The sequence below is a fragment of the Notamacropus eugenii genome, chromosome 2, assembly GCF_028372415.1.
Source record: "Notamacropus eugenii isolate mMacEug1 chromosome 2, mMacEug1.pri_v2, whole genome shotgun sequence".
Taxonomy (NCBI): domain Eukaryota; kingdom Metazoa; phylum Chordata; class Mammalia; order Diprotodontia; family Macropodidae; genus Notamacropus; species Notamacropus eugenii.
Window position 1 is genome coordinate 222,344,555 of NC_092873.1, and position 27,345 is coordinate 222,371,899.

The window sequence follows — 27,345 nt, forward strand, 5'->3', positions numbered from 1 at the left end:
ACTTGTGTGTGTGTGTGTGTGTGTATGTTCATCCTTTGTTGCCAAAGAAGACCATGCCATCAGAGAAATGATGATGTGACTTGCACTTGACTTTGTTTTGAGTGAGGGAGGGTGTGCAGGTCACCAGCCTCACTTCTCCTCCAGAGCCATCTGAATCCAGTGACCAGATATTCATCAGGATGACTAGAGATGATCCAGGATGAGGCAGTTGGGGTTAAGTAACTTGCCCAAGGTCACACAGCTAGTGAGTGTCAGGTGTCTGAGGTGACATTTGAATTCAGGTCCTCCTGACTTTTGCACTGGTGCTCTATCCACTGCACCACCTAGCTGCCCCTAGGCACTTAGTAAGTGCTGGAAGAATGACTACATTTAAAATCTTACTGCCCCCTATCAATATTTTAAGACTTTCAGTTACACACAAATCTATACTTTTTATCAGTTGGGTTAAATTCCACACCAAGAGTTCCCTAGAGAAATTAAATCATCGGTCAGAAATACAGGCAATTTTTAAAGGTTAACATGATTTTCCTCTTCATTTATTAGGGCTATTCATTTAGGTTTCCCAAAGAACCTACTTTTTCTCTTCAGAAGTAAAGGTAATATGGACTTTTCTGGCTGTCCTTACCCTTTGCTTTGTCCTATTTTCCATAAGCTATTATCTTCTTTAGGAGAGAGGGTAGCTTAGCAAATAAGAGAAGCAGGAAGACCTGGCTGTGTGACCCTGCACACACACGTCATTGAGTCTCAGTGCCAAGGAGATAGCTAGCTCTTTAAGATCCCAGCAGTTGCTAGTCTGCATTGATAGGAGTTCCCTTACCCAAGCATTTCCTAAACAAATGAAATTCCAAGTTCAGTTCCTGTCCCTTTGTTGGTTCATTATGTAAAATAGCCTATTAGCCAATACAACAGATTAAGTTATAAATTTAAAGACAATACAAATATGAAACAAATAGTAAATTCACAATAGAGAAAAATCTGACACTCTGCTTCATGCTTTTTAGCTCCATGAAGATATCTCTTTTTATAAGATACTTTAACAAAGAACGGCAGCAATCCTCATTTTTTTTTCATTGTCGGGTCCTCTGTTGATATTCCCAGTGGCTTAGTCATGGAAGAACGTAAGGGGATCTGAGCAGAATTCTGGAAAGGGGGAAGGATGTCAACTGGGGAATAGAAGACCCTAAATAAAAATCAGTTGTACCAAACCTACAAGAAATAATATTGTGGGCAAATGTGAGTTTGAATAAAAAGCGAAAAATACAACTTACAGCACTCTTTCAGAATACTTCAGATGTACTGCCATTATGACGCTACAGAGGAATAATGCTTATGGAGGCTTTGTAGCTGACTAGAAAGTTCAGGGCACACTTTCTAATGTGGGGATGGTCTTTATTCCGGGAGACAGTCTGGTAGAGTAGAAAGAACACTGAATTTTGAGTGAAAAGACCTGAAAACAAATTGTGGCTTCACCTCTCTATTTCCTCATCTACAAAAAGGGAATAATAATACCTGTTCTATTTAACTTAAGGATTGTATGGACTGCTATCATCATCATTTGTTGGAAACCATCATCATCATCAAAAGTATTGAATAAAAGTCTTTTTGTATAAACACATTCTCTAGACCCTGTTGGTTAGAATTTGTCTTCTTTGGCCTTTGGCACTGATGCCATTCACCTGATGATTTTGGAGTATTTGTGGAGTGAGCGTGGATATGCTTGGCAGTGTTTTCAAACATTTATCTTCTGTTTTCTAGGAGATGTACGAGTAAGAGGTCAGACAGGGGTTCCTGCTGAACGCCGTGGCTCCTACCCATTCATTGACTTCCGCCTTCTTAACAGTGAGTAATAAACATACCTGAAAAGAAAGAAGTTTTCTATTAAAAAAAAAATCATAATTTTCCTCTGAACTTCAAAAATCTTCTAAGGCTTTCCGTCCTTAATTTCCTTCCTTCTCCATATATCTCCTCCCAACCTAGCCTTTAACTTTATTGTGTCTGTTTCCTAATCTGACAATAACATTACCCTACCCTAATTCTTAGTTGTTGTGTGGATTAAATAAGGTATCAAATGTCGAATTGCTTGGAAAGGTTATAATGCTATATAAATATGAGATTACTATTTTTATTGCTACTTCCTTGAACTCCTGAAGATATGTGAAACTATTCTTATTTTTAAAACCCTGCAGAGAAGACATTCCATAGCTTTCTTTGATAACTTATGAAACTGTTTCACTAATCTGACTTCCCTGTCTGAACTAAATTCTCATACTAAGCCCCTGCTTTCTTTCCACCACCACAGTTGATTTATATAACTCCATACCCACTCACTTCACTCTGACAACCTCCAAAGTTCCACCTTCTTCTCTTTGCTCCCCATCCTACCTCTTCCTTTGGAATTTTGGAATTCTCCCTCCCCCTCTGCTTTTGATTAAGCAATTTGGTTTCGGCTTTTACTTCATAATTCCATCATTTGCTGAGTTGATTAGGATCTGGTTACTAATTGTAGTTCTACATTTAAATATCTCCTTCCTCAAACAAACAACCTTAACTCTGAGCTTGAGGAAAGAAATAGATATATTTTAAGCTTTGCTTTAATGGATACAAAGGAAAAGCAAAAACAATGTCCTCCCTCGAGGAGCTTATATTCTAATGGGAGAGACAACATATGAAAAACAGAACATACAAGACAAATACAAAGTGAATGGAAAATAACGTTTGAGCAGCTGGTAGAAACAAGAAAGTCTTCCATAAATTGGTACTTGATCTGGTCACTGCATTCAGATGGCTCTGGAGGAGAAGTGAGGCTGGTGACCTGCACAGCCCTCCCTCACTCAAAACAAAGTCAAGTGCAAGTCATGTCATTATTTCTCTGATGGCATGGTCTTCTTCAGCAACAAAGGACAGACACAAACACTTGAGCTGAGTCTTATAGGAAGGTAGGAGCATTTCAGGAATGGGGAAAGAGCCAGTATAAATGGCAATGGGAGACAGTGTCATGTGTGAGAAAGAGCAATTAGAACAGTATGACTATCAGGGGTGGGGAACCTGAAACCTTGAGGTCACATATGGCCTTCTAGGTCTTCAAGTGCAGCCTTTTGATCAAGTCCAAGTTTGACAGAACAGATCCTTTTATTAAGGGAATTTGTTCTGCAAAGTTTGGATTATGTCAAAGGGCCACACTTGAGGACCTACAAGGCCACATGTGGTCACAGGTTCCCCACCCCTGGTCTAGATCATAGAGTGGGTAATGGAGAAGGAAACAAGCATGTATTAATATACAATACCTAGGCATTATGCTAAGTAAGCATTTTACAAAAATTACCTCATTTGATCCTCACAATAACCTTATGAGGTAGGTGCTTTTGTGATGCTACTTTACATTTGAGAAAACTGAGATTGTGACTTACCCAGGATCATAGTTACTGAAGTGTCAGACTGGATTAGAACTTGGATCTTCTTGACCCAGCCCAGCACTCTAATACACTGTGCCACCCTTCTGCCTCCTGTGTGTGAAAAGGACAATAACACAAGAAGATTGTAAAGGTAGGAAAGGGCTGGGCTCAATTAGGAAGATTTTTAAGTGTCAAATAACATGGTCAGACCTCTGTTTTAAAGACAATTATTTTGGCAGCTGAATTGGAGGATGAATTGTAGTAGGAAGATATTTGAGGCAGGGAGACCAAAGAAGACGGTTGCAGTAGTCCAGGAGAGAGGTATCAAGGGTTCGGTGAGTATAAGGAAGGGACCATATGTGAAAGATGTTGTAGAAAAAAAAATTACAAGATTTGTCAATTGATGGACAGATACAGTGAGTGAAGGAGAATCCAGGATGACACAAGGCTGAGAGAGCAAGGGTGACAGTGGAAGGATGACAGTGCCTTTGACAGTACAAAGAAAGTAGGGAAGAGGAAAAGGATTTGTACCTATTGAATTTGAGATGCCTGTGGAACACCCAGTTCTAAATGTTTAACCATCAGTTTGTGATAATGGATGAAAGCTTAGTAGAGAAACCAAGGCTGCATATGTAAATCTGGAAATCATTTGCATAGATAGGATCATAGAACCCACAAGAGCTAACTAAGCATAGGGCCAAGGGAAGAGAGTCCAGAGAGAAAAGAGAAGGTCCAAGAGAGAACCTTGGGAAACATCCACAGTTAATAGGTACAATGTGGATGCAAATTCAAAAAAATCAACTGAAAAGGAACTAATCAGGATGGTAGAAGGAGAACTAAGAGAAAGAAAAAAAAAACAGAAAAGAAAGAATATCCAGGAGGTTAAGGTGCTTGACAGTGTCAAATGCTAAATAAACACCAAGAAGGATGAGCAGCTAGAGCAAGCCACTAGATTTGACAATTAAAGAGACTGTTGTTAGTTTTAAAGAAGATTTCAGTTGAATAATGAAGTTGGAGGTCAGATTATAGAAGTTTAAAAGCAAGTGAGAAAAAAGGAAATGGAAGGGACTAATACAGTATTTTTTTTTCCAGAAGAAGGGGAAGGTAGATATAGAATGATAACTAGGAGATATGGTAGCATCTAGTGAGGGTTTTTTTAAAATGATAAAAGAAAATGAGTATATTTCCAGGGAGCAAAGAAGGAATAATTAATAGATAGGGAGAGAATGAAAATTAGAAAATGAGAGAGATGGTAGGAAGTAGTCTACTGGAAAAGACAGGAGGGGATAGTATCAATCATATGTGTAGAGTGTTAACCTAGTTAAGAAGAAGGGCCATCTCACCATCAGAGACTGAAATGAAGGAAAAGATAGTAAGTAATGATGATCAGAGGAATGTGAGATGGAGAGAAGAGAATTAGCTCTCAGCAAATGTGATTTATATGGATTGTCATATACAATGACAGAAAATAGTTTTTTGGAACATAAATCAAGTCAGGTCTATACATATTTCTAAGCTATTCATCTTCAAGTAAAAAAAAAAATTATCTTAGAAGCCTTACATCACTGGAACAGACTAAGGGACCTGGAATCCATGAACAGATTTCAGAGGGTTCATGAACTTGGGTGAGGGAAAGAAATTACATTGTTATGCTCACTAGCCTCTAATTAAAATTTGGCATTTCCTTCAGTTATGAATTTTCAATATATTATATATGTGTGCACATGCACATGTGTATATATGTGTTATGTTTATTACATGTGTGTATTGTGCATTGTGTGTGTTCATTATGTGTGCACATATATATGTGTATGTATCTCATTAGGAAAGGGTCAGTAGGGTTTCACCAGACTGCCAAAGGATCCATAATACAAAGAAGGTTAAGTCCCCTGGCCTAGGGAAGGGGTGAAATTAGTTCATTCCAAAGCCATTTTAAGAAGTAAAAGAAGGAAGAGAGGAAAAATAAATTGACAAACACTTCACAAACCATTAGAAGTAAAACCAAACAATTTTCTTCTTTGTTTTCAAAATTAGTCTGATAACACGTAGCAGAATATATGATGCGTAATACATGAAAGAATTCTATAAATCCCCATATGTACACTATGAGTAGTTGCAAATTATTTTTGAAATTATTTTCACATTTTGAAATTAAAAAAAAAATCAGTCACTGATACTTAAGTCATTTAGTTAAAAGAAATATGGTGATAAAGGCAAAAGGTTATAGATAATCTTATATAAAATACATTCATATAGCAATGTATATTTAATATTATGTATGTAATTTATATATAGGTATATATACACATACATACATATACACACATATGTATATTTGTTATAAGCTTCTAGAAGGCAGGCTTTAGAAATGCACATGATAAAAGCGATCCAGGCTGGCCCACCAGTAATCTAATTAGCCAGTGGGCATACTTAACCTATTTTCAGATTCTTCAGCTCCTCTCTTCATACAAAATTTGAGTGATGTATTGAGTATGCCACAAATAATGAAAAGTATTTGTTCCACCTGTTACTTGGTTCTTTCATTTGCCCCATAGGATCTACATCCTTATGACCCAGTTCACTCTGGGTCCCAGTACAAATAACTGCCTCTGTATAGAAGGCGTGTGTCTCTGTGTTGTCTACAGACACAACATCTATGTGAGGGTACATCTGGATCTTTTTTCTCTATAAGATGATAAACTCGATGAGAACAAGACCGTGCTGTATCACTCCCAAGGACCTGATAGGTAACTAAGTGGCAACAATAAATAGAGTACTAGTCCTGGAGTCAGGAAGACCTGAATTCAAATCCAGACTCAAATACTTACTACCTGTGAGACCCTGGGCAAATAACTTAATCTCTGTCTGCCTCCTCATCAGTCAAATAGGGATAATAATAGCACCTACCTCTCAGAGTTGTTGTGAGGACTGAATGAGATAATATTTGTTGGTGTAGCACAATGCCTCACACATAGTAGGTGCTTATTAAATGTTTATTTTCTTCCTTCCTAATACAGAGGCATGTAGTGCATCGTCCACCTTTGGTTCTTTGTATAGGTCATTACGACCACCTAGGTTGCCCTTCCTGCTGGTCTCCAACAACTTTTGTCTCCACCACTTCCAAATACCAGTTCAAAACTAAATTCTTCCAGGTAGCCATCCCTGACTAACCCTACCACACTTTGATCACTCTTTCACTGCAGTTAAACATTGATTTGAGACCGTCTTTACTCAGACTCATTTAAGAAGTAGAAAGGTCTTAAGTCTTTTAAAGAGTATATTCTATGCAATTTCAATTAGATTGTCATGTTCTATAGAGCAAGGAACCCTGTCTTCCATTTCTACAGTTAACTAAGCCCCTTCATAGTACCTGGGACACTACCAATCAGTAAATGCTTAGAGTTGTAGAATCTCGGAGATGGTTCCAAGGTGATTCAGTTGACATCCAATTTGAGGGAAAATTCACTCTGGAACATTTCTAACAAGTCGTCACCCAGTCTCTACTTTCAAGACTTCCAGTGATAGGGGATGCAATAATTCCTGAGACAGCCAACTCCAGTTAGGAAGCTTTTCCTCATAATTAAACAGAATCTGCTTCCTCACAATTTCCATTTATTGCTCCTTAGTTCTGCCCTGAGTAACCAAACAAAATAATTCTAATTTTTCTTCTGAAATCTATCTATCCCCAGTTCCCCTATAAGACATGTGTTCCAGTCCTTTTGCCAACCCAGTTATCCTTCTTTCCTTGATCCCCTCATTGGTAATAACATTTCCTCTCATATATCACTTTGTTTCATTCCCTCCTAATACATTTGTCATGCAATATTATTTTTAACTATCTGTTTCTCTCCTTTCCACTAAACTGTAAGTTAAAGAGAGAGATTGTGTCTAAAAAAAAGCTTCATATTCTACCCAGCTCCAACCTAATGTTTTGTACACAGTAGGTGCTTAACAAATGTTGGTTGCTGGATATTCTCCATTTCTTAAAAATCCTTCCCAAAATGTGACATCTCAAACTGATCAAAATCATATAGGTATGCCTTGATGAGGTCAATAAGACTATCTCAACCCTTGTTCTGGACACTTGAGTTTTTATTAATACAGCCTAAACCTTGTTAGCTTCTTGGGCTACAGTATCATGCTTATTGTGTTGACTAATTTTAAGTATGAAGTTCACTTTTAAAGAAAAAGTTTTTCATATTGACAGTTCTTAACTGATTCTATGCCCAAAAAGTTTGAATGAAATGGAATTCAAAGGCCTTCAGTTCCTAGTTTACTAAGTAATGGGATTGGATGGGATTATCTCTAAGATCTTTTCCAGATCTAAAATGTTGTAGTTCTGAAATTCCTAAGTAATTTCCCAAGATTTGAGGTTTGTTTGTTTGAAGAGAGAGGGGGGCAAAGACAGTACCTAAATCACCTGATTAGCTTCTCAGAGGTATTTTCCCTCTTTTTCTCACTTTAATCTGTCTCTATGGCACCTTTCACCTTACTGGCAAATTGGAAGGATAGACAGTACATTGCATGAAAAAAAAAAAAACTATTTACAACATAAGTTCTATTATGTTCTACAGGGATAATTGAGATCATGCTATTCATTCATTTAAGACATCAATTTGGCTTTCCATTCACCCTTTGACAATTTTGACAAAGATGTGTGTGTGTATGTGTGTGTGCACACGTGCACACACATGTACTTACATGCTACTAAAAGCATCTCCTCTATTCTCAGACAACCATGATTCAGCTCTATTTTAGGACATCAATTCTCAAAATATGTACTGATGTACAAACCAAGTATATTATCCCTTTCAGCTGCATAGTATAGTCTGAAAAATGGGCATTCTTCATGGACACATGTGAACAAGCAGGGCTCAGAACTGAATAAGATGAAAGAAGCAAACAATCAAGAAATCATGAAGTATTTCCAAAAAACCCAAGATGTTCTCTCCAACAAAAACTCATGTCTTTAAAACCAACATTCTTCCAATGGTGTTATATGGCTGGTGATCTTGAAACAAATCAACCAGCAAGAGTTTATTAATTGTTTACTATGTGCCAGATATCATGCAGGGAACTAGGGATAAAAAAATTAACAAAATGAAATAATCCCTGCCCTTGTGTTGTTCTGTTGAGGGAGACAATATGTGCATAAATAAGCATATACAAAATAAATGCAAAGTACGGAGGGGGAGGCACTAGCAGCCGGGGGAGTGGGGTAAGTTTCATGCAGAAAGTGGTGTTTTAAGCAGATTTTTTTAAGGAAACAAAAGGTTCTGAGCAGTGGCTACAGGATGGGAATGCTTTCCAGACATGGGAGACAGGTAGTACAAAGTTCCAGAGATGGGAAATAGAGAGTCATGTATGATAAACAGAAAAAATAAACAGTTTGAAAAGACTCTATAGTGCACTAAGGGGAGAAATGTATAATAAGGTTGGAAAAGAATGTTGGGATCTGTTTGTGAAGGGCTTTAAAATTCAAGCAAAAGGCTCTTTCTGATCCTAGAGGTTATAAGGAGCCACTGGAGTGTAGTGAGCAGAGAAGTGTCTATAATTTAGGGATGTCATTTTGACAGATATGTGGAAGGTGGATTGAAAAAGGGGGAGACCAATCAGGAGGCTATTGCAGTCATTCAAGTGAAAAGTTACAAAGGCCTGAACCAGAGAGGTAGCTGTATGAATAAAGAGAAGGGGATAGGATACAGGCAATACAGATTATGGGGGAAGAAATAATAAAATTTGGCATAAGAGTAAGTCAGTCAGTCAACTAATATTAATCACCTATATTTGGTAAATGCTGCAGATACAAAGTCCTTCTTTGGAGGAATTATTGGGTGGAAGGGGGGAGCCTTCAGTTGAATGGACAGTCTGTAGAACTTATCCATCAGTACATATATCTAGGCCAAAGAGTACAAATGGATAATGAGTTCAGCCCAGAATTAAATTGAACAACAAGAATAACAGATGCCATCAGAAAAAATGTATGATAAAAAAGAAGATACAGTGGTCATGTGGTAAGGGATAACAGAGAGACAGCCCAAATGCTCCACTAGTATCTTTAGCATGTCAGGAAAAAGCAAGGAAGACCTCCAGCTTGCTGGGTAGACCCCCTAAAGCAAACTTATAAGAGGGATTTGAGTAACAGTTATAAAGGATGGGAGGTCATGCATGGATTAGAGCTAACATCCAAACTGAGGAGACTGCGGATTCATTTGATCATTGAGTACTTGGGTATAAACAAGAATCACACAGAATAAGAAGGCATGGATGGGTTGCAGTATGCATCTCAGAAAGCAATACCTACAGAGGACCACAGATGGAAAGACATCGTCTAATCCAACGTCCTAATTTTCAAATGAAGAAACTGAGGCCCAGAGAAGTTAAGTGACTTTCCCAAGGTATAATAAACAGTAAGTGAGAGAGACAGGATTGAAATTTGGGATTTCTGACTCCAGATGCATGGTGATGCAGCTTCATTAACGAAATTGTCAACTGATTAAAGCTTTGATCCATCAAAGGAAGCATGATGTAATGAATGTCAAAGAGTAAAGGCATGGGACATAGTAGACTAAACTGCAATGGATTATTTTATAATGTGCTAAGATGTTTTACAAATACAAAGCTGTACTGTGATATAGTATCATCAGAATCATGAATGGTGGTGGATTCCCTTATATATGGGCAAGGCTCATTCTAGTGCCACATCCTGTTAGGAAGATAATGTTGGGTTCCCAAAGATTATGACATTAAAGCACAAGATTAGACAAGAAAAAAATTATTTGAGTACAGGCCCTACAAAAGTGTTAGCATCTTATCTGATATAATCCCATGGCACTCTACTAAAGATCTCCTTCCAGGATGATAACTTATCAATTTATGGCTCATCTTTGGGAGTGGTCATTCAGCCAATTCTGAATTCATATAATTGTACTCTGTCTTCCTCCCAATAGAATATAAACTCCTTGAGGGCAAGAACTTGCTAAGGACAGAAAGACAACACCAGAAGTTTGATCATTATATGATAAATCATTTTGGTCACAGAAAAGCAATGAAACCCTCTACTAAGGCATAGAGGAGTTGTGATCTACTTTGACACCTCTCACACCTAGTGAATCACAGATTTTTTGTTCTAAGCAGAAAGTATTTTTGAAGGAGGAAAAAAGTGTTGGAAGGAGAGCAGAAAAAAGACTTGGTTGTAGTATTGCCAAAGCAGTGAATCCATTAAGGAAACTAGTAAGGATAAATACAATTGTCTGAAAAGCAGGTGAACTTAAAGAAGGCTCTTCTTGATTTTTGATTCTCTGTCTCCTGACTTAATATAGCTGGCAACGGTGAGCAAATAATGATTACTTCGAGATGTTCCCATGGCAACCATTTGAGAGCAAGTCAGAGAGATTCCCACGTTCCTCAGAAAAGGAAGTGACATACAAAGGAAATATTCCTGGTAGGAGCCATAGGGTTGGAGAGAATTAAAGCGCCCCTGCTTAGGGCCTTAAGGGCCTAAACATCATTAGCCACTGAGAACCAGAGACTCCAGAAGCAGAGAGAGGCTTTGCGTCAGTCGGTTAATTGGCTGTTTGGTCCTCCTTGTCAATTTGTTCATGTTGATTTCCAGCACTCTACTCTCAAGACTTCAATTGCAAAGGGTATATTTGGCTCCGTAAGTATTGAGGTAATTTTAGTAGTGCTACAAAAGTCACTTTTCCCCTTATTGTTTTTCTCCTGGTCAAGATATCAGGTTGTTTTTTATTTGCTTTGTGAGGGAGAAATAATTGAGAGACTGGACACCAGCTTTTTAAGAAGTGTTTATCCAAGACACTTCAGGGAGCTCTAGCTTTTCTTTCTCCTCTTTGGACACTGAGGAAAAGATAATGTGATTTTTCTGAGCGCAAATACCTACAAGTGATGATAACATCACTTCATAGAGTTTATATCAAGATACTGTCCATATGCAGTAGGAACTTTGCTTCAACCTTTAAAGACAGAACTACATGGAATAATACCATCCTTAATTCTCTGCAAGCTACTTTCAGCAGTGCCTTCCAAAATCTTGGTTCGGCTTTCATGTTAATGCAGTTGTCACTAAGCTCCAGGTTCAGAAGTGTAATTCAATTTAATTAAATCCAGCAAACATTGATTAAATGTCTACTACGTAGGAGGCCCTGGGCAAAACATTGAGAAGAGAAAAAACCAAAACCTGTCCTGAAGGAGCATATATTCTACAGGGGAAATACAAACTTGCACCTAAATATAATTCCATTCCATTCAACAAAATATTTGCTAACCACTTAGTATATGCAAAGCATTATCTTAGGCAGTGGCTATACCAACATAAAAATGAACCTACCCTCAAGGAGGTATGATTCATCGTACAATAATCAAACTTCTGATGCTGTCTCTCCATCCTCAGCAAGTTCCTGACCTCAAGGAGTTTGCATCCTACCGGGGGAGTCTTTTACAACCAGATAAAGACATTTGAGTCAGACAATTATATGAATCCAGAATTTGGTTGAATGACCAGATCAAAGATTAGTTAATTAAATGAGTTTAATTAATTAATTTGTAAACTGGTTGTTATCAACCTGGAAGGAGATTTCTAGTAAAGTATCATGGGGATAATATCACATAAGTAAAAAACATAAAGTTTATACAAAAGAAAAGAAAGTAATTTCAAGACATAAGAGAACTAATGGAGAGGAATAAAAAAGGCCTCACATAGGAAGTTAGAACCCGAGCCATGCCTTAAAAGAAAAAGAGATCCTGCAAGGTAAAGGTGAGGGAAGAGAGAGGTGAGAGAAAGAGACAGACAGAGAGAGAAAGGGAGAGAGACAGACAGACAGACAGACAGAGAATATTCCAGAAATGGAAAAAGTCCTGTGCAACAACAGTAAAGTGGGACAGAAAGGGAAGTAATATGAAACAAAATTGAAAAGGTAGGAGCCACATTGTGGTAGGTTGCTTGTAGTTCATTACAAACCTGGAAGTATGCAGAAGTGGTGTAAGGAATGTCATAAAATAGGTCAGGAAACTACAACCCACAGGGTAAATTCATACTGTATTTAAATTGCATTTCAAAATATAAAAACCACTCTTAGCTCATAGGCTATGTAAATGAAAATGTGGTAGACCAGATTTGGCCCTTACGTTGTCATTTGCTGACCCTTGTCATAAAAGTGTAGAAACGAAAAAAAAATGCCACAGTGAAATTGCAAATGTGAATGAAAACCAATGAACATCCTATATGTTATTAAGGAAGACACACCTCCTCCCCCTAACACTTGGTAGAGGACATGGATAAGAGTTGCATGGGTTGGTAAGCATGGATGAGAGGCAAGTTATATCATCAGAGGGAGCAACCAAATATATGAAATTCCAGATCTATTTGGAGTGTGAGAACATTGGAATTGGTTCCTAAAACCCACAACAAAATCCTACATTCACCCTTGTAGCCTCAGTTTGAGAAGCAATGGGAGATAAGATATAGAAAGTTGGCCTCAGATTCAGAAAAACAAAAAGAAAATGAAAGAAAAAGAAAAGAAATGAAATGAAAAAGGAAAAGAAAGGAAAGGAAAAGAAAAGAAAAAAGACAAGAGTGGGACAATGAGGTGGTGCAGTGGATAGAGCACTGACCCTAGAGTCAAGAGGACCTCAGCTCAAATCTGGCCTCAGACACTTACTAGCTGTGTAACCCTGGGCAAATCACTTAATCCTAAATGCCCCAATTGATTCAGGAAGACTTTGGTTCAAGTACTGCCTCAGACCACCTACTGTATATATAACCCTAGAGAAGTAAATTACCCTATTAATTCTTTAGCCAATTTTTTTTTTTAAGTCTGTAAGTCAAAGAGAAGGTGTTTTCATTGGAAATTTCTCAGGGAGCATCCTGTGCCCATGAAATCACACATATGGTTAAAGACAAAAAAAAAAAAAAAAACACCTTAGCCAGTCAATGAGCATTCATTAAACATCTGCTATGTGCAAGGCATTATGCTAAGCTCTGAGGATACGAAGAAAGGCAAAGGAGAGCCCCTACCTTTGAAGAGCTCACAGTCTACTGGGGGAGACAACATGCAAACAACTGCATATGAAGAAATTAAATACAGGTTAAATTTGATATTCTCAGCAGTAAGTAGGAACTAATAGTAAGGCAGATCAGGAAAGGTTTCCTGTAGAAGGTAAGATTTTATCTGGGACTTAGAGGAAGCCAAGATGAGAAGGGAGATTTCCTGAAGGACAACCAGTACAAATAGAGTTGAGATGGAGCGTCTTGTTCTAGGAATAGCAGGCAAGCAATATCACTGGATTGTGAAGTACAGGGGAAGAATACAGTGTAAGGCTGGAAAAGAGGGGTGAAGGGTTTGAAGGGGAAGTTTATTTATCTTTGAATGCCAAACAGAGGATTTTATATTTGATGCTGTAGGTAACAGGGAACCACTGGATTTTATTGATAAAAGGCTGGTTGGGACTGTTTTAGAAAAGTAACTTTGGAAGTTAAGTGGAAGATGGACTTAAGTAGGGAGAGACTTGAGACACAGAGATGACCCAACAGGCAACAGCAATAATCCAGTCAGGAGGTGATGAAGGCCTACACCAGGGCACAGAAAAGAGAATGGGATATATAAAACCAATGTTACAAAGATAAAATTGACAGGCCTTGGCGATGCACCAGATAGGAGGGTGAGAGAGGGTTAGAAGTCAAGGATAGTATTTAGGATGTGAGCCTATGTGACTGGAAGGACAAGTAATTGGGAAGTTAGAAAGAGGTGAGTATTTGAGGGAAAGGAAATGAGTTCACTTTTGATCATGTTGAATTTAAAATGTCTGCAGGACTTAGAGTCTGAGATGTCTTCACTCTCTTAGGAAGTACTATTCAGCATGGCCTTGGAAACTAGCCCCAAACATATACTTAAGGAGTTTTCAGAAAGTGTTATTGATCTATGTAGATCTTCAACCAAACAGTTTGCAGATGAAGACAGCATTGTGTTTTATGTAACAATGGAAACCTCAAAAATAGTGTAAAGGACTGGATGGAACCAAGAACTTTCATGACTCTTAATGGTAAAATTGACATAGTTGTGAGATTTACCAGCTACTCATTCTCTTTGGCAAAAAGCAAAACAAAACAAAACAAAAAACACTAAAACTGCCAGATTCCATGATGAATTATGCATTCTATTCTATCAAATAGTTGCTGGGAGGGGGAGTTGTTGGGCGGTGGGGGAGGGCAGAGAGGAAACCTGCCATAAGAGGAGCTTGGTGAGTTTAAGACCTAAACACAGTATATGAGAGTCTTTCTGAAGTGCAGCATTTGATGAGTATAACCTGGACCTAGTCAGAATCATCCTGGGATGGAGCATTTGGACTTTGGGAAGAGTTGGAGAATTAAAATGGAAAGCAGTAATCTCCTGACTGAAGCTACCTAGTGAATCATTGAGCTCAAGTTTTTAAATAAAATAGGATTCATCTTCCTATAGTGACTCTCTTATGGTACATGCCTTGACTGAATTCATTGTTGTTTGTTTGTTTTTAAGAAAGATAAAAGGTATTTCCTTATTTTGTAACCCTCATTTCAGACTCTCTAGAAAAATGTAAAAAGCATGTATAGCGACTGGCAATCTTAGCTCATAAATTAAAAGAGAAAGTCTCCCCTTTCTTATCTCTATGCACACTGCTAGCTGAGTAAAATTGAGAAAGTAATGTTATCTTTCCAACTAGCAAGGCAAATTACCTAGGGGCACCATTGCAATTTATTACTTAAGAATAACCTTGGCAGTGATGGAGGCACATCAGAATAAGGCGGCACCAACGACTGGGGAAACCCCATACGAAGGGTGATGGATGTTGTTACATTGAACAGCAGCAAAAGGTCTAAGGGAAAGTGTTGAGGTTTTTTAACAAGCATCGATTAAGCACCTATTATGGGTCAAGCCCTATACTAAGTACACTTTACAAATATTATCTCATTTGATCCTCACAACAATTCTGGGAGGTAGGTGCTATCCCCATTTTATAGAGGAATACAGAGGTTATGTGATTTGCCTGGGCTTACACAACTAAGTGTCTGAAGCTGAATTTGAGTTTAGTCTTCATAATTACATGTCCAGAGCTCTATCCACTGCACCACCTAGCTGCCTCTTTTAACTCTTTCCAGTCAGAAAGCCCATTTTAAGATATGGACATCCATAAGTCAGGACCACGTTAGGACATCCACCTCCTGCTGATGGCCTCCAGATGAGGAACTGCGATTGAATGCTTGGAATATGATTGAATGCCATACAGTCATGATTTGGGGGGAAGGGCATGACATCTGATTTTTATGGCATCATGGTTTTCATTGGAGTTTCTAAGGACTTGGATCCTCATGGAAAAAGAAAACTTGCAGTCAGAATATCCTCCTGGTACCGTAACTCCTAGCTATGAACTTGTTTATCAGCTATGAAATAGGAATAATAATGACTATTATAGCTACCTCATAGGGTTATTATTATAAGGATCAAATGAAAGACACAAAATAATGAGAGCTATTTTTTTTTTGGTCGATGAATCTAATGTCTAATCATGTTGTACAAAAAATATCCTAGGTTCCTGAAGTCTTGTGCCAGCCAAGTTCAGGCCTTTGCAGATCAGTTTGGTTTAGGGGGAAAATTCTTGGATATAGAGTCAGGAGATATGGATTCAAATTTCCAAGTTTGCTGCTTACTACCTTTGTTCATCTTGGACAGATCCCCTGATCTCTCTAGACTTCATTTCTCTCATCTATAAAATGAGGAGTTTTCAACTAAAGATTTGGATACAAGGGTGGAAACAGTGGGAACATTATGAAGAAATATCTATTACTGTCGGTATGTGTGATAGAACAGAAGAAAGCTTTACAGAGTTTAACATAAACTCTAGTTTGAGCAGAGCAGATTTCAAAGGGTTCAGAGAAAGGATAGGTAACTAAAAAATGAAATAAAAATCTATAGTGGACATCAGCAAAGAAGGAAAGGGAAGCTCTTAGGAATGACATTTTGAAGTCACAGAGAGAAATAATTCCACTGAGGAGGAAAAGAGAGAGTCATCTAAATGAAATGGATAAGAAAATGAAATGGGATACATCTTATCTCTCCAACTGAGATTTTTAAGGCACATCTAGAAGATGAAAGCAGGACGTGTAATAGAGATGAGCACAAAATATTACTCAATCCTACAGGTACAATTCAGGAGGGCAAACATTCAGAACAAGCTAAGACCGAGAGGAAAAGCCAAAGACAACTAAAAGGGTAGTTTTTAGCTATATTGGAGAAAAGAGGATAAAAGAAGCAATGGGATGACAGCCCAGGGTGAATGGGAATATGGTTAAGTGATGATGAAGAGTAGGTAGAGCCACTCAGCATTTACTTTGTGTCTGTGTTCTTTACAAAGAGAATGATCTTTGGACTGGAAAAGATGGGGAAAATGGCTGATAGAGAATTGATCTACCTAAGATATTTAGGAAAATAATAAGAGAGCATCTCACCACTTTTGTTGAATTTGTCACCAGATCTAGGTGAACTACATCTGTTGAAAGAACTTTTCAAATACAATTGTTGATCCAAAGACAATGACCTTTGAAAGATCAGGAGAACAGTAGAAATACTATAGCATAGCAGACAAGCAAATACTGTCTTAATTTTCAAAAAGGGGAGACAAATAGTCTTCCTAACAATAAGCACTATTCAAAGGTAATTAATAATAGCTAACATATAGTACTTGGAAGCTTGAAAGGTATTTTTTGTATATTATCTCATCTGATCATCATAACTCAGTGAGGTGGATACTGTTATCTGCTTTATAGATGAGGAAACTGAGGCTGAGAGGAAAGAATCAAATTCATTCCTTACTGACACAAAGTCTTGTGTTCTATCTGTGACATCATGCTGCCTAAAGATGGGATGCCTAAGGAGATCATTCTCTCACTGAAGATCTTCCAAGTTGAGGATGGATAACTACTTGTACATTAGATAGGATTATTTTTCAAGTACAGATTGAACTAGATAGATAGACTCTGGGGTCCCTCCAAACATGGAGAATCTGTATTTCCTTGATCTCTAAAGATCCCTTCAAGTTCTAAATCATATGCTATCCTAGGTCCTACCAAGATGAAAAGGCATTGAATTTGAAATGCCTTTAGTTTATGTGTCTCTTTTCCAAGAACCAGACTAAGTTTGAAAAATGTTCATCACAGGGTTGACCACTTGAAGTTTTTTAACCACATCAGTTCATGAAGACTATCTGTTAAAGTGTAGAAAGATTGTCATCTGAATCAGTGGAAGGAATATACACACTATTAAAATCATGAATCCTCTGAAATTAAGTATCAATAACCCCTACCTTCCAAAGGACAGCTAATTCCAATATCTAATTCCATATCTAATTCTACAGTAGTTCTATGTCCTCCTGTTGACTCCAAGGTCCAGACCACCATATTACCTGAGGCTGGCATTGCCATTGTTTTCCACCTCCCTATACTGCTTCAATAGCCACAGTGCTATGCTTTTGGGATAGAAGAGAGAACATCTCTTCTCCAGATTCTGGAGCATCTTTCTACAAACCCTGGAGTAGATAATGAAACTGGGTTTTCATGTTAGAGTTATAACATAGCCAAGGTGGAAATAATAACTCTTCATCTAGACATTTCAATTATGCATCAGCAACAGCCAGAAAATGTCACTATGCCCCATCAAAGAAAGGAGTCTAAATTCAGTAAGAGATTAGATCAAATGATGAAAATCTTTTCTAAATATAACAAATAATGAAAATGGAATCTCATTCCCTGGAGATTGTTGAAGTTAGAACAACTATATCTGTCCAGTGTGATTTATGTGATGTCTTTACCTCTAGAGAGATAAAAGGAAAAAAAAATTAGATCATGGATTCCACATGTATAAGTGGATGTATATGTATATGTATAATTATTTCCCTTTCCCCTCCCATACTCTAGTCCACCAAAAGGCAGTCACCTTCCTGAAAGAAGACAGACCAGCATCATCTGCTGCCAGTGAGGGAAGCCATGTGCCTTTCCCTTTCCTAGTCCTCATTGCATGTTGACTTATTATCAACAGGCACAAGGATGGATGCCCACTATCAGCTGGATGCTAACTCCTATATCTCTACCTCTGCTGCAGGTATCCCAGATTCTCACTCTAATCCTTGAACACATTATTCTCTTGGTAGTTGACCCACAAGGTCCCCCAGGACTCTAATACTTACCATCTGCTTCATTCCTTTCCCTGATCTCTCCTTCTGCCATGCAATAAATATGAATGTGAATCACTTTTGATGTGTTATCTCCCCCACCAGAAGATGAACTCCTTGAGAACAGGGACTGTCATGATTTTTTATTTGCCTCCACAGCACAGGGCTTTGCACTTAGTAAGTACTTAATAAATACCTTTTCCTATTCCATTCCATAAAAAGTCTATAAAAACTTACAACTTCCCGCCCACCCCTGATTATTGCTCCTTACACAAAATAGTGGAGTGTAGATTAAGTTTATCTTCAATACTCTCCTAATTCTTCTTTTGGAACTCTTCCCTACATTATTAGGATCCAGCACTTTTGTAATATCTGCAAATAGACTTTTGCTTTTTAACAACCTTACTCTCAAGGAGACACAGACTCTTAGAATGCAAAGGGGCCTTAGAGGTTACCCAGTCCACCCCATGCCCATGAAAGAATCTTTACTACAACATATCTTAACTCCTCTCCTCCTATTCAAATTTAAGCTTAGCTGACTGTACTATGCCCACCAAAGACATATATGTACTAGTGGACCAACTAAATGAACTATCTATCCAACTACCTGTCATAATCTGAGTAATGTATACATATTACACATGTGTAGATCTTTCATCATATTGTTTTTTTCCCTAAATGGATGATTAGGCTGATCCATTTTGATTGGTCATAAATCTCACAGAGATGACCTTTTAATATACCAAGGGCTCAATGTGATCAATATCATGCCATTTACAAATAAAGGAGAATTTGGAGAACCTCCCCATCTCTATGGGATTCCTTTGCCATTTGAACTTTGCCCAGGAAGTGGCAAATGCCTTTAGCTATGTGCCCCTGTTTTGGTTCATGCCTTACTTAAATTAATAGAGGATCATTTGGGGAAAATTATTTGTGTGGTAGTATCTATCAAGGAATCTTCTATGATTCTAACAAGCATGTCCTACATGAGATGAGCCTTTAAGGCTCTTTTCACTCTTTTAAGTGTCTTCTAACAAGTCAAGACCAGGGGGCTGGCTCCTCCTCCTCCTCCTCCTCCTCCTCCTCCTATTGGTGGTCATTCTTTCCAGTGCAGAATTTGCCTTTGCAATATGTCATTGATCCAATATGACATAATAGTGATCCCAAAAGAGACATATCCAGTCTTGTGTCACCTATTCTCAAGAAATAAAACAAAAGAGACAGTCAGGGACACAAAGCCAGTTTTAGGTTTGCCCAAGTTTATACCTGTGCTTTAGCTACCAATGTGTGTGTGTGGTTGGCAATTAGTCCATACTCACCTCCTCCCCACCATATCTTCAAAGGTAGACTTAAATAGTTCTAACAACATGTGCAAACAATTAAAGAAGTATGAGGTTAAGAGTAGATCAGTTCTTTTTAAAGATCCAATTAATCTGATTCTCTTCCAATTCAGCAGACAATAAGGATTTCCCTATCATTTTTTTTTTTTACCAAGAACATACCTGAAATATGCATAGACTTTTCTCAAAATAAAATTTTACAGATGAAAAAGCAAGAATATGAATGACTATTTACTGATTCCATCTCAGTTTTATTTTTTGTGTGGATATTGTCTGTAATTTTTTCATTTTTTCAAATTTTATTTTGTTATTTCTATTTATATGTATTCATTTATTTTATTTTTTTAAATTCCTTCTTTGGGATTTTTATTATTTCCCTTGGGATTTGGAATTTTTGAGATATTTAAAATCTTTGAGTTCCTTTACTTTTTTTTTTTTTTTACATCCAGGATAGATTTTCTCCAGTCACTTTTTCTGACTTAATTTTCTTTGGTGGCATGTCTTTTATCACACATTGGTATAAAAGAACAATTTTGGTTGTTATAGCAAAAATTGGTATAAAAGAACAATTGTGATGGCTTTAAAGTCATCAATATTAAGAATATATCCTCAAAACACCGAGAAACCTGTACTCTTTTGCCTCTTTGTCCTCCATCAAGTTTCAACTTTAAATGTTCTGGGGGAAAGTTCTTTTAGTTGAATCTCACACCACGTTTTATGGTGTAATGGATAGAGAACGATTCTGACACATACCAGTTGTATGAGCCTGAACAATCATTTAATCTCCTAGTGTTCTGTGTAGTTCTCTAAAACAATAAGATCAAAGAAGTTACCAGCATGCATTTCATTAGAGGGTTTTCTTATCCAGGAGTTTCTTATACTCCTTACACCTATGAAATCCCGGGTTCAATCCTTCTCTCTATTTTGTTTTGTCCTCCACTGCTTGTTATGTTTTCTGAGATGATCTTCCATCATCCTCTTACATAATATTTTACAAATGAGAATACAGATTCTAAACTAATGTTGTCCTTTCCTCATCTTAACACACCTCTCCATTTGGTTAAGAGATCAGGTATCTAATGGATGAGGTAGTTTCTCATGTCTTTTGAACCTTTGTGGTGGCAATGAATTTTTTAATATGTTAAATAAATGTCTCTTAAGAAATTATGATAATCTGTCATTATTATTATTATTATTATTGATTTCCAATATTTTCAGATTCAACTCTTTATTTAAACAGATCAGGTTGAGAACACTGTAAATGCATGCAGTCTTCCTTTTTTTTCTAATTCACTTTTAATTATGACCCATGATCTGATTGTTGTTGTGTCCATGTTCAGTCATTTCAATGGTGTCCAACTCTTCATGACCTCATTTGGAATTTTCTTGGCAAAGATACTGGAGTGATTTGCCATTTCCTTCTCCAGCTCATTTTACAGATGAGAAAACTGAGGCAAACATAATTAAGTGACTTGCCCAGGGTCACACAGCTAGTAAGTGTCTGAGGTCAGATTTGAACTCGGGAATATGTCCTTTCTAGTCTGTTAAGATGCAGTAATTGTTTGTGATATTGTTTGATATTTACCATGTCCTACACCTTCCAACTCTCTTCTTGAATAAAATATTCATGACGAACAGACGGAAACTTTTTTGGCCTTCAGTATCTTGCATTTCTTAATCTCAAAACATATTTTCCAAAATATGTTTCACCATTGCTCTCTTCTGCCTAAATATGCATTTAAATCATGGAATATTAAGGTATATGTTGACTTGTTTTGGAAGAGAATTTTGCCAAGTAGCTACAGATGTCTTTATGGTATTCCCCTCATCATGAATACTCCAAGGAGAGATGATCCTACATCCCATGAAATGTCCTTAGATATATTTTCAAACTATCTCTGCCAATTTATTCACAATTCCAAGAAGAATCTAGAAACCCACTCCACCATCTGCTATAACTCTTTTTTGTCTTCTCCTTTCCATTATAGCAAGAATATCCTTGTGAATATATTTTAGTTTCTTCAGAAATAAATCAACAATTTCATATGTAGAGTACCAATAATTAGCCATGTTTGCAAATGGTCTAAACCTCTTTCTTACCACTCTCTGACCTTTTTCTCTGCAACCACTTAATCATCACAGTAGGAGCAAAAGAAGAATGCAAGTGGAACCTGTTGTCAATTTTTATATCTTTAACTCTTTCATGGGTCAACAAGGTCAAAAACTTTTTATCATTTACTGGCCAATCTAGTGGTGATGTTCCTCTCTGTGCTTACTTACATAGGGTGACTCAGGCAGGCAGACAATAAACGTTTATTAAGCGCCTACTATGTGCCAGTCACTGTGTGTTAAGCACTAGGGATACAAAGAAAAGCCAAAGACAATCCATACCCTTGATAATCTCACAATCTAATAAAGGAGACATCATGCAAGCAACTATATAAGTAGGCAATTTATATGCAGGATAAATAGGAAACAATCAACAGGGGCACTAGAATTAAGAGGGATGGGGAAAACTACCTGAAGACAGTCTGTTGCTGAGGCTATCCCTAAAATATTTCTATGTAAGTAGGAGCTTCTAGAGTTTTGCTCTGCTGCCATGACCTTTGAGAATCTAAGATCACTTCCCACCCTCCAATGAGGTATCAAATAGACTTTTTAGTCATATCCAAGCACATATAATCAATCGTATATTAATACACAAAATCATGTGTTATGTCATAATAATAAAATAGAGTATTGAAGCAAGGGAATTTTTTACATAAGAATTTTTTTAAATCACAAGTGACTGCTATATGTATATAATATGTATGCACATGAATATTTTATGTGTATATAATATATATGTGTGTGTATATGTGTATGTACATGTATATGTTATTAAGTCCTTTCAGTCATGTCTGACTCTTTGTAACTCCATTTAGGGTTTTTTTGGCAAAGATACTGGAGGAGTTTTTGCTATTTCCTTCTCCAGCTAATTTTACAGATGAGGAAACTGAGGCAATTGGGGTTAAGTGATTTGCCCAGAATCACACAACTAATAAGTGTCTGCAGCTAGCAGGTCATCCTTACTCCAGGGCTGGTGCTTTAGCCACTGTGCCAACTAGCAGCCCATTCATATGTATACACTTGTGCACAGTCATGTATATAGGTATGGGGCAGCTAGGTGTGGAGTGGATAGAGCACCAGTGCAGGAGTCAGGAGGACCTGAGTTCAAATCTCACCTCAGACATTTGACACTCACTAGCTGTGTGACCTTGGGCAAGTCACTTAACCCCCATTGTCTCATCCTGGGTCATCTCCAGTCATCCTGATGAATATCTGGTCACTGAATTCAGATGGCTCTGGAGGAGAAGTGAGGCTGGGGACCTGCACAGCCCTCCTTATTCAAAACAAAGTCAAGTCCAAGTCATGTCATCATTTCTCTGATGGCATGGTCTTCTTCAGCAACGAAGGATGAACACACACACATATATAGGTATACATATACCTATACAGAATGACGTTTTGTTTAGTAAAAATCATGCTTAACATTTTGCACCTACTATAACACTACAGTTTTTCTTTTTGGAGTATCTTTAGACTATACAATGTTTCTTATTGTTTTGAAATCTATTCAATATTATCACATAAATGTTTCTATAATTTAATGAGGAGGTATGAGTAATTCCTGAAATATCTAAAAAGGCTTGGGATTTCACAGCATTTCAGCTGCAACATTCCTACTGTTTGGGCAGAAGGTGCCAAATGACAAATTGATCATTTTGTCACCTGACCTTCCATTCTTTGATTTTTAAAAATGAGAATTAGTGTGCTGATAACTCTGAGGAGACTTTTTAGCTATGGCAAAGAAAGGAATAGTGTGAGGGATTCACTAACATGATAAGCCAAGTCAAGTTTGCTATTGTTACAGGTTACTTAAATTTTCCTCAAGGGGGAGGTGATTATTTCCCGTCATCCACACAGTTTTCATCCATCAGTATGCATTCATTTGCAGCAGTTAAAAAAATATCTCACTGGGTAACCACTAGCAGATCCTTTGTCTGAATAAAATGAACTCTGGGTACTGAAAATGAAGTTTTGGTCATAGGCAAGAAAATGTTGTTTACCAGTCAGGATTAAAACCAGAATGGAAGCCCTCAAGTTGTTTTTTTTGCCAAGGACTATGTGCTGTGTCTCACACTGACGGTCTGTGCTCTGGAGATGAAAAATCTCCAGGAGAGCAGAGAACCACAGAATGGCAGAATTGTGAGAAACCTTAAAGCTCTCTCATTCAGTATCCTTATTTTACGTGAGAGGAAACTGGTGTCCAAAGAGATGAAAAGACTTATCAAATAAGGTAGGGGTGGAGTTAGATGACTAAAACCTAATGCTTCCTTGCTTTGCCTTTAAACACAAGAAATAAGGAATCATCTTTGCCTTCAACCCAGTATTATAGAGAAGGAAAGATCAGGGATTTGTCCATTCATTCATTTATCCTTTAATTCATTCAGTTATTCATTCAATAAACATTAACTCTGCCTATCTTTTGCACAAAGGCACTGTTCATGCAAAGAGATAGTTCTCCTTTCTGGAAGCTTATGATGTCATAAGGGAGATGATATGCACATACACACACATACACACACACATACACACACACAATTTTGAATATGAAATAGATTATAAATTTATAGTTATAGCTAATTTACTTAATACTTTAAGTTTTGTAAAGCACTTCACCCACGTTATCTTCTTTGATCCTCACAAAAACTATCATGATACCCATGATACCCATTTTACAGATGAAGAAGTTGAGACTGAGAGACTGGATTAAGTAACTTGTCCGGAGTCACACAGATGATGTGTGTCATCTGTGTCAAGAACACAAGACATATGTGTCATATGTCAAGAACAGGAAATGAACATCAAATAAGATGAAGTCCAGGAGAGGACTTAGAAAATATGATGCACTATTCAAATGTAAAATAAAATAGACTTAATAAGTATAGTTACATTAATCTTTTTCTGGTTTTTGTATATTTAACTCTTTTAGAATACCATTTTATGTTAAAGTATAGGTTACTTCAAAACATCAAAGAGAAATAAAAAATACTCACGTAGATTCTATATTTACAAAACATGTCTTAGAAAATGGTTCATTTTCATCATTTAAAAATATCATCGTTGGGTGTCAAATTGATTCCTAAATTACTTGTAGCACTTTGAGGTTTGCAAAGCACTTACAAATATTATCTCATTTTATACTCATAGCACCTGCCTTCATGGACTTTACCATCTACTGGGGAGATAATGTGTCCATAAATACTTTTCATGTAAAGTAGTATGTGTTCAGTGCTGTAAGAGAGGCACAAAGTGGCATTTTGAAAGCGAAGTCACCCTACTTCTGGCTACTAATGCAGCCATTGGATCTATCAGAAATGTGACATTACTGTGGTTAGTAGGAAATTTTAGTGGACCAATCAGACTTCTACACCTGAGAAGTTATGCCATTATTTTCTAGATTTGTTCACAGTCTGAAGTCATTACTGGCAGTTGTGTATGTAGATATTATTATTATCCCCATTTACCGATGAAGAAAATGAAGAGTGAAGGATTAAGCGACTTGCCCCCAGGATCACACAGCTAATAACTTTCTGAAGTCAAATCTGAACTCAGGACTTTCTGAAACCAAAGCTAACACTCTGTTCATGGTGCCATCTGTCTGCATATGAGATCATATCAAATATTTGTAGTCACACATTCTGGGAATGCTGGTTAAGCATGTGCAAGGGACCATCCTAGGAACTTGGAATACCCTTCATTCATGGGGTTTACAATCTACTGGGAAGATAATTTGTCCACAAATACCTACGATGTAAAGTAATGAGGGTGGCGCAAGTGCTTATTAAGCAGCTACCGTGTGCCACACACTTTGCTAAGTACCTTACAGATACTTTATTTGAAACTCACAACAACCCTGGGAGGTATTATTATGCTCACTTTTTAATTGAGGAAACTGAGGCAAATAGAGGTTAAGTGACTTACCCAGGGTTATGTTGCTAATAAGTGTCTGAGATCACATTGAATTAAGGTCTTCCTGATTCCAGACTGAATGCTCTCTCCTGTACCACCTTGCTGCCTCTACTCATGACATCGTAGGTTATTAATACATGACAGTGGATGCATTCCCTTTCTGCCCTACCTTCAAAACCTCCATATTTCTGCAAAGCTACAAAGCATGGATTCCAAAATCAAAACTAACAACCTATTTCCTAAGCTTTCTTCAGTACCAGATAGAGGAAATGGAGGATGGAGGACATTTCTAAGCAGGTTTCTACAGGGAGCACAGGGTGCTGCTACCACCATAACAAAAGGAATAGGACAAAGAAAAAATACCAAAACATAACAAGAAAAATAAGCAAGAGACTCCAATAAGAACAGGAAAAAATGAATGAGAACAAGACCGAGAATCATCAGGATGAAAGTCCATCTGACTCCCTGATGTTCTCTAGTATAGGAAAGATATTAATGGAAGCCTCCAGCTCATCCTCAGGAGCGATTCCATGACTCCTATTCCACTTCCTCTGCTAGACTTTGAAATGACTGAGTCCTTTTAAAGTGTGGAGATTTCTCAGCTCTTCTCTACTCAGAAAGCCCCAGAAATAAGGAAAGTAGATGATTCTTACCTCCTTCATCCTCAGCAATTAGCACCTCCTGCTCTACAAATTCCTCTTAGAACAGGATGCAGTTCTTCCTTCTTTCATGTTGTGGTCTACTAAGATTTCTCTCCTTTTCTCAAGATAAAAGCTTGGTAAAGGTAGCATCAATTGGAATGCTTTCCATTTTTGAAAGAAAAAAACCTAAAGCAGAGAAAACCATTCCTACCCCCTCCTTTCTTGCTGAGTATTTCTTGTTCACTAAACAGAAATTCTTTCTAACAGACACTCACTTGTCCCTCATTAGAAAAAATGACATTTTTCAGCATAGAAAATAAAATGCTCGACTAAATAAATCAGTGACATCTAACCACTTGACCTTCTTAGTTCAGCTTTGTTTATAACTGAATTTTTTTGTTGTTCAGTCATTTTTCAGTCATGTCTAACTCTTCGTAACTCCATTTGGGGTTTTCTTGGCAAAGATACTGAGTGATTTGTTTCCTTCTCCAGCTCATTTTGATGGATGAGGAAACTGAGGCAAACAGCATTAAGTATCTTGCCTCTGTCTGAGGCCAAATTTGAACCTGCAAGGATGAGTTTACCTGACTTCAGGCCCAGCAATCCACCCACTGCGCCACCCAGCTGCCCCATAACTAAATTTAGGATTTAGTTAATAATAGCCCATAACATAGTGCCTGGCACATGTGTGTAATAAATGCTACATAGCTTGCTCTGATAACAGCATCCTACCAGTCTATG

General features: G+C 37.5%; 1 protein-coding gene and 1 long non-coding RNA gene across 4 annotated transcripts in view; both read left to right on the forward strand.

Moving 5' to 3' along the window:
• The window catches only part of PDE7B (phosphodiesterase 7B), a 453,333-nt gene that overhangs the window by 349,764 nt on the left and 76,224 nt on the right, over positions 1 to 27,345 (forward strand). For all 3 annotated transcript variants that reach the window (XM_072637668.1, XM_072637669.1, XM_072637666.1), the window contains one exon: positions 1,756 to 1,839. In XM_072637668.1, the coding sequence (XP_072493769.1) occupies positions 1,756 to 1,839 (84 nt within the window). The remainder of the gene's footprint in view (positions 1 to 1,755; positions 1,840 to 27,345) is intronic.
• Positions 3,456 to 27,345, forward strand: part of LOC140522346 (uncharacterized) — a 40,335-nt gene continuing 16,445 nt past the window's right edge. Inside the window, exons 1-2 of the long non-coding RNA XR_011973304.1 lie at positions 3,456 to 3,543; positions 10,715 to 11,052. This is a non-coding gene — a long non-coding RNA (uncharacterized lncRNA). The remainder of the gene's footprint in view (positions 3,544 to 10,714; positions 11,053 to 27,345) is intronic.